This window comes from Dipodomys spectabilis, unplaced genomic scaffold (genome assembly GCF_019054845.1).
Source record: "Dipodomys spectabilis isolate Male_0828 unplaced genomic scaffold, ASM1905484v1 ptg000268l, whole genome shotgun sequence".
NCBI lineage: Eukaryota > Metazoa > Chordata > Mammalia > Rodentia > Heteromyidae > Dipodomys > Dipodomys spectabilis.
This window is the reverse complement of record NW_024870945.1, coordinates 1,498,101-1,506,491: the sequence shown is the minus strand read 5'-3', so window position 1 is coordinate 1,506,491 and position 8,391 is coordinate 1,498,101. Positions and strand designations below refer to the sequence as shown.

Sequence of the window (8,391 nt, the reverse complement as noted above, 5' to 3'; positions counted from 1 at the left end):
TTTGTTGCAGTCTTCTAGTCAGGAACACAGGGTTACCCAAAAAGATCTTCCTAAGATATAAGATGTTAGGCAGAAAAAACTAGATGTATAATTAACGATTTTCATCTCTTAAGAGACTGCAAAGCTCAGAAGACATTTTGCTATTACTGGCATGGTTAAGATGACTTGAATGTTTTGGATCTTAAACTAAGTGAAATTCATTTAAAATGTTACAGTTGTTCCAAACAACGATGATAGCTTATACTTTTCTGCTCCAACAAGATGAAACCTCTGATAAAGTTGGAGGGTATATCGATTTTAGGGTAGAAGGGCTAATGTTAAAAAGCCAAGGAAAATTCCTAAAACAGCACTGCCTATCACATATCATTTAATTATACTTATGGTATATAAGTATATAAACATACAAATATGAATTGAGTGACAAATATGTGATTTACAAAATTCAATGACAACTAAATCCAGAAAAAACTTCTCTATATTTATATAAACTGGTATATCTAGTGAGGATGTAAAATTTTTTAGAATATATATTTTAACACTTATGTCAAAATATTTATTTTAACTGTTTATTTTTAGTCAGTTGTGGGGCTTGAAATCTGGGCCTGGACACTGTCCCTCAGCTCTTTAGCTCAAGACTAGTGCTGTACACCTTGAGCCACTGTCAGTTTTTTGGTGGCTCATTGGAGATAAGAGAGTCGTCGACTTTCCTGCCTAGTCTGACTTTGAACCATGATTCTAAGCTCTCAGCCTCCTTAGTAGCTAGGGTTACAATAATGAGCTACTGGCTCCTAGATACATAATCATTTTTACATATTTATAAAGTATTGAGTGGTAATCCCATTTATTTATATATTGTGTAATGATAAGCTCCATCATATCCATTAATTTCTGCATGTAACATTTCTTTTTAGAGAGAATGCACTAAAATGTATCTTCTGGGTGTGATGACATATCTATCCTTAACTATAATAACTTTGTTTCTTGTGGTATACAAGTGCTGTTTGCTAGAAAATACAGCCACTACCTTCGATAAGAGCTGTTAAGCCTTGGAGCCTATTGATACCCTGATTGACAACATTGCTTGGAGCAACCACTTTCCATAAGAGCCATTAAGCCTTACAACTTACCAATGTCCTGTTTGACAACATTGCTTGGCGCCTTCTGAAGATTCCTCACCTATGACCTTTTGCAAAATATACTTTGCAGTTTTGGTGCCTAGCAACCCTATTGACCTGCTGATGCTAATTGCCCTGTTCAGCGTGGTATATATACTGCTGTGTAAAAAATAAAGTTTGAGACCTTGATCAGAACCCTGTCTTGGTCTCCTTTCTCGTGCCTGGTTTGTCTCTCATTCAGGTCAGTTCCTCTTTGAGCCCTTGTTGACCGACCCAGCGGGCCGGGGCAGGTGGTGCCCAACATGAGGCTCGAAGCTTGGATCCTGGTCTGAACATCGTCCGATTGACCAGCCTCTCTCTTCTTCTTGGATGGCCACCCAGCCCGTGAGTGAAGATCTGCATACTGATCACTGCAGAAATGCCCGACTGTGATACAGATCTGTAAGGTAAGGGAGGTGATGCAATCATGGGACAAACACTTAGTAAGCATGAACTTTTTGTTCAAGGCCTAAAAGCCTCACTCAAGGCACGAGGAACACGGGTTAAGAAAAAAGATTCAACTCAATTTTTTATACTGATGGAGGATATTTGCCCTTGGTTTCCTCAGGAAGGCAATATAGACAAAGGTAGGGTCATGTTGGAGACTGTCATAAGGATTATTATGAAACTTTTGGCCCCAAAAAGATTCCTGTTCAGGCTTTTTCATATTAGAACCTCATAAATGAGATCCTCCAAGTTTGCCACCAACACAAAGATGTGTCTAGAGTGGTTAAGGAAGGTGAAGAATTTTTAAAAATTAAATTTACAGGGAGTCAGGCCTCCCTTGCCCCAAAACCCTTCTATCCCCCCTGAGTCGCGTCTCATTGTCGCTCGGTTTCCAAACCAATGCCTGACGCTAACAGTGACTCACAATTACAAAAACCAAAAGCTATATACATGGTTCTTTCTAACCTCAGATCCCAAAGGACCAATGATGCTGTCCTTCCCCCGGAGGACTAGGCCACTTTAGGAGAGGAGGCTGCTAGATACCACACCTCAGACTGGCCCCCTCTAAACCCCTTGGGCATGCAACCTTCTCCCTATAAAACAGCCCCTCCCTTCTGTGCCCCTGCCTTGGCCTCTTCAACAGATCTTGAGGAGGTCACCAGACAAGCCACAGTTAAGCTTTCCCGGGAAGCCCAGTCCTTCAGGGCCCTACTTCAGGCCAAGAAAGAAAAGGCCCAACTATTACAACTATATAAACTGGACCTAGAAATTAGGAACACAAATTTACAAAAATTAATGACAAAAAAGAAAAAGATCCTTCATGCTTTTCCATTCACTCAGTCTCAAATTAGAGCCATTTCGGAAAATCTAAAAGGAGAATCTGATGATCAAGAGACTGAGGCAGATGACAGAGAGGAAGAGCGGGAGGGAGGGCCCAAGTGTGATGACTCAAATGGGGAAGAGAAAGGAGGAGAGCATCTGGTTATTAGAGCTCAAAAATACCATCACCTTAAATTTAGACATATTAAAGAATTAAAAAATGCTGTTTCCTTGTACAGCCCTACCGCTCCTTTTACCATTTCTCTTTTGGAATCATTGAGCGAGGACTGGCTTACAGTAAATGACTGGGCCATGCTAACCAAGGCTACTTTAACACGAGGAGATTTTCTTTTATGGAAGGCTGATTATGGTGAAAGGTGCCAGGATATAGCTCGCTCTAACACATCTGCTGGTTGTCACTCTAAGTCCTGGACCATAGAAAAATTGATGGGCAATAAGCCATTTGATACTAATGAAAAACAGGCTAAATTTCCCCCAGGATTGCTTGTTCAGATTCAACATGCTGCCCTTAGGGCCTGGAAAAACCTCCCTTCTCAAGGGTCCGCTGTTACCTCCTTGGCCAAAGTTCTACAGGGACCCCATGAATCTTACAGTGAGTTCATTGGACACCTTACAGAGGCTGCCGAGTGCCTTATGGGAAAGGAAGAAACTGATAATGAGCTTATTAAACATCTTGCTTTTGAAAATGCCAATTCTGCTTGCCAAACGGCTTTACGTCCCCACTGCCGTGGAAAAACCATTACTGACTTTATCAGACTTTGCTCTAATGTTGACCCCGCCTCGCGCAACATCGGCCTGGCCATAGGCGCTGCCCTTAAGAGAACCAAAAACCTAAAACCTGCTTTAATTGTAAACAGCCTGGCCATTTTTCAAAGGACTGTACGGCCCCCAAGGCTGAAAAACCACCCCCTCTGTCTTTATGCCCAACGTGCAAACGGGCCATACATTGGGCCTCTGAATGTCGCTCCAAAACCAATATCCAGGGCAATCCCCTACCACCCAAACAGGGAAACTTTGTCCGGGGTCTGCCCCAGGGCCCCAAAAACAAAACAGAACAGAACCCTGGAGCTGTCAGGTTCGTCCCCCAAGAGACCCCTCACGCATCATCAGCGCCCTCATATGGGCAACCACAGGAAGTGCAGGATGGGACCTCTGTGCCTCCTCCCACACAATATTGACCCCTGAGTTAGGAAATCAGATTCTTTCCACAGGAGTGTTTGGCCGAACATCCCCAAACACCTTTGGTCTCATTCTGGGGTGTGGTAGTGCTGTTTTTCAGGGCCTTAGTATTTCCCCTGGGGTTATTGACAAGGACTATGATGGAGAGATTAAGTTACTGGCTACTGCTTCTCAGGGGCCAATCAAAAGTTTTTCCTGGACAAAGAATTGCTCAATTAATATTGCTTCCCCTTGATAAGACAAACCCTAGCCTTACACAAAAGAGAGGATCCAGAGGCTTTAGGTCTTCGGATGCTTACTGGGTCCAGGAGATTACTCAGGACCGGCCTCTCTTCAAGCTAAAATTGGATGGGAAAAAATTTTAAGGCCTTATGGATATGGGTGCTGATGCTACAATTATTTCTAAAAGAGACTGGTCCCCATCCTGGCCCCTTACCCCTTCCATGACTCACTTTAAAGGCATTGGACAAACCTCTAACCCATTACAGAGCTCCAAAATTTTAACCTGGGAAGGTGGAGCAAAAAATAAGGGCACAGTCCCGCTGTACATGGTTGAGACCCTCCCGGTTAACTTGTGGGGACGTGATATTTTATCCCAAATGAAGCTTATAATGTATAGTCCAAATGAATTGGTTACTCAACAGATGCTTAACCAGGGCTTTCGCCCTGGACAAGGCTTAGGAAAACATTCTCAAGGCCCTGAAGAACCCATTCAGGTGGAGGTAAAAATCATTCCTTTCCGTATGGGCTATAAAAATTTATCCTAGGGCCATTGACATGCCTGTACTCCATGCAGACAAATTATCCTGGAAAAGGACTGAGCCTGTATGGGTTGATCAATGGCCTTTGTCCTCTGAAAAACCGGCTACGGCTACTACAGGTACAGGTACTACAGCTACAGTACAGGAACAGCTTGCTGCAGGCCACATTGAACCCACCACATCTCCGTGGAACACTCCCATTTTTGTAATTAAAATGAAATCAGGAAAATGGAGATTACTTCAGGATCTTAGAGAAGTAAATAAGGCCATGGTGTCCATAGGAGCCCTTCAACCCTGACTTCCAACACCCGTGGCTATTCCCACGGGGTACCATAAGATTGTTATTGATTTAAAGGATTGCTGTTTTACTATTCCTTTACATCCTGAGGACCGTGAATGTTTTGTATTTAGTTTACCAGTAACTAATTTTAAAGGCCCTATGCCAAGATTTCAGTGGAAGGTTTTTACCCCAGGGCATGGCAAATAGTCCCACATTATGTCAAAAGTTTGTAGCCCAGGTGGTGGATCCATTTAGGCAACAGGGGCCCTCCATATATTTAATTCACTATATGGATGATTTACTTTTAGCGGGCCCTGACCCTGATCAGCTTCTTTACTGCTCCCAAAGACTTTCTAAAGCCCTTACTGATGCTGGACTTCAAATTGCTCCAGATAAGATCCAGCTGGCTCCTCCCTATACATTTCTGGGCTTTGAGCTTTTTTATAAAAGGATTTTTTCACAAAAATTCAACTTAGAACAGTCCATTTACAAACTTTAAATGATTTTCGGAGGCTTCTCGGAGACGTTAACTGTCTCCGGCCATACCTTAAACTAACTACTGGTGAACTTAAACCTCTATTTGATATCCTTAAAGGGGACCCAAATCCGACCTCCAGCCGATCATTAAACCCCCAAGCCCTAGAACGTTGAGATTGGTAGAAACAGCCATTACAAATCAACAAATTACTTTTATTACCTATAATAAACCCCTTCAGTACATTATATGTGCCACCAGCTTTACACCCACTGGAGTTTTTTGGCAAGAGGGACCTTTGTTTTGGGTACATTTGCCTGCCTCTCCTCCTAAAGTCCTTACACCATACACCTTCTGGGTAACAGAATTAATCAAAATGGGAAGAGAACATAGTAAAAAAAAATGTTTGGCAAAGATCCTGATAAAATAATACTGCCTTATTCTCCCACTCAAATTCAGTGGTTGATACAAAATGATGATGATTGGGCTGTGTCTTCCATTTCCCTTCAAGGAACCCTTGATAATCATTACCCTGCTAACAAACTTCTCCAGTTTTTAAGATATCAGTCCTTTGTTTTCCCCACACAAACTTCCCCTCAACCCTTATCTCATGCTTTCCTGGGTTTTACTGATGGTTCCTCCAATGGTATAGCAGCTTTTACCATTGATTCTCCGACTGTTTCCTTTCAGTCCCCTTACCGCTTGGCACAATCGGTTGAGTTTTTGCAGTTTTACAAGTGTTTATTCAACTATCTACTGTTCCTTTTAACCTGTATACTGATAGTTACTATATTGCTCATTCCATCCCCTTACTAGAAACAGTTCCTTATATTAAACCAACCACTAATGCCACCCCACTGTTTTCTTTGATTCAACAGTATATTTTAGCCAGACTTTGCCCCTTTTTTATTGGACACATTTGTGCTCATTCAGGCCTCCCTGGACTTTTAACAAAAGGCAATAATGTAATGGATCAAGCAACTCAGCTTGTTTTTCTGGTGGAACATGATCCTGTATCTCAGGCAAAAGAGGCTCACTCTTTACAGCACCTTAATGCTCAAACACTGCGCCTTCTTTATAATATTTCCAGAGAACAGGCGAGGCAAATTGTAAAACAATATCATAATTGTGTCACCTTTTTGCATATTCTCCATTTAGGTGTTAATCCTAGGGGTTTGGTGCCCAATGAAATTTGGCAAATGGATGTTACACATATTCCACCTTTCGGCAGTCTTAAATATCTTCATGTTACCATTGATACATCTAGTGGCTTTATTTTTGCCAGCCTTCACACCGGGGAAGCCCTTAAAAATGTTATTGCCCACGTACTTGCCTGCTTAACTGTTATGGGAAAATCCAACGTTATTAAGACCAATAATGGCCCTGGATATACTGGAAATAACTTTCAACAATTTTGCCACCAGTTACAAATTAAACATATTACTGGGATTCCTTATAACCCTCAAGGTCAGGACATTGTTGAACCGGCTCACCAAACTTTAAAAAATACACTTCAAAAATTAAAAACGGGGAACCATTACCCTATAAAAAGAGCTCCAGAAAACATCCTTCATCATGCCTTGTTTGTTATTAATTTCCTAAGCTTGGACATTAACAGAAAATCTGCAGCTGATCCGCTCTGGCATCCACAAACAAGTCAAAATTATGCTACTGTTTGTTTTTTGGAAAGATCCCCTAATCCATCAATGGAAAGGTCCTGACCCCGTACTAATTTGGGGCCGCGGGTCTGCCTATATATTTGACAATAAAGAGGGCGCAGCTCGATGGCTTCCAGAACGCCTTGTTAAACCAGTTGATAACAAGACTAACTAACCCTCCATCTTCCAGGGGAAAAGAGAACCCTGAGAATCCACCCTTGGTTGTCTCACATGCTGTTGCCACTGAAAAATTTGATGATCCTCCAGATGCTGATGCTGGTTCCAGATGCCATTATTGAAGCTGACTCCGGTCATTGGGAATTTCAAGTTTTTGCAATAGAGTTTGACCTCCCACAACTGTTGAATAAGACCTGCTTTAAAAATAGCCAAGTAGAATTATACTTAGATGCCTGAAAACCCACTGTTCAATATATTTGGGGAACTTGTGGCAGCTGGGAACAGAGTTACGTCACAAATCATAAATACATTTGCTGGAAGCATGTGGCCAGTCAAGCAGGCAATTGTATTGCCCTTATTGGTCCTTCCCACATGAACATTCCGGGTCTCTCAGCTCTAATTTGGAGTTGTTGCATCCTACGGGCAAAAAATGTTTTACAGGTGGCTGTAACCCGGTCAAGTATACAATTACTGACCCATTGAATCCCAAGTGGATATCAGGATTAACAGCAGGAATATGGGTGCATGGCCGAGGGCGAGACCCTTATGGGTTCGTACAAATTAAAAGGTTTGGATACCCAAACCTACTGCCTCCCCCGCTGAAGTTCTTATTCAACAGGTTGTTAATTCCTCCCAAGTTTTTTCCTCTATTGTTGCCCGATTGGATCCGGTGCATTCTTGGACCTTCTCCTTAATACTAGACATCCTTAAGAGGTCCTTTTTGCTGCTAAATACCACACGCCCGGAATTTTCACAAGGCTCCTGGCTGTGTATGGGTCCCACCTATGAGATACCTTTAGATGCGGCTGAGTATTTGGCCCCCCCAATGCTAAATTGTTAGAAGTTATCACCTCTTGCCATGCCTCCCCATATATGTATTCTCCCCAGATTCTGCTGGAGGTTCTACCAGAAAATTCCACATGCATTAAATATATTACCTTTAATCAAACCAAATATTTTTTAGATTGCTGAAGATTTTTTAACACTTCTGGCCTACAGAAGGAAAAGACATATTGTCCCCCCCCAAAAAACCTCCTTTTTATGCCACGATGGCTTATATCTCTTTTTTAGAGGAAATTGGACTAAAGCCTGTATAATTGTTTTTTTGTTCCCCCCATATTGATATTCTTCCCAGGTCAGAACCCGTTCCCATTTATTTGACTGTGTTTGCACGTAGGAAAAGAATGCCCTCATTTATTCCCTTTATCATAGGCTTGGGAGTCACTGCTGGCATGGCTGCAGGTGCTGCTGGCATTGCCACTTCCATTTCACTTCATAACTCCTTACAAAACCAATTGGTTAATGACATTCAAGCAGTAACTCGAATTGTCTTGACCATTCAAGAACAGCTAAACTCCTTGCACAAGTTGTGCTTCAAAATAGGCGAGGCCTCGGCCTTCTTACTGCCAGGCAGGATGGT

At 42.2% G+C, this 8,391-nt stretch overlaps 1 protein-coding gene across 1 annotated transcript; it reads left to right on the top strand.

Annotated features, from left to right (window-relative positions):
• The first annotated feature begins 3,991 nt into the window (after window positions 1–3,991).
• LOC122125945 (endogenous retrovirus group K member 6 Pro protein-like) lies at window positions 3,992–4,387 on the top strand. The gene has a single exon (XM_042700584.1). It carries the CDS (start codon window positions 3,992–3,994, stop codon window positions 4,385–4,387), a length of 396 nt encoding a protein of 131 aa, XP_042556518.1.
• The last annotated feature ends 4,004 nt before the right edge of the window (window positions 4,388–8,391 follow it).

Coding starts and splice junctions, on each gene's coding strand:
- LOC122125945 (XM_042700584.1), top strand. CDS start 3,992: ATGGATATGGGTGCTGATGCTACAATTATTTCTAAAAGAGACTGGTCC.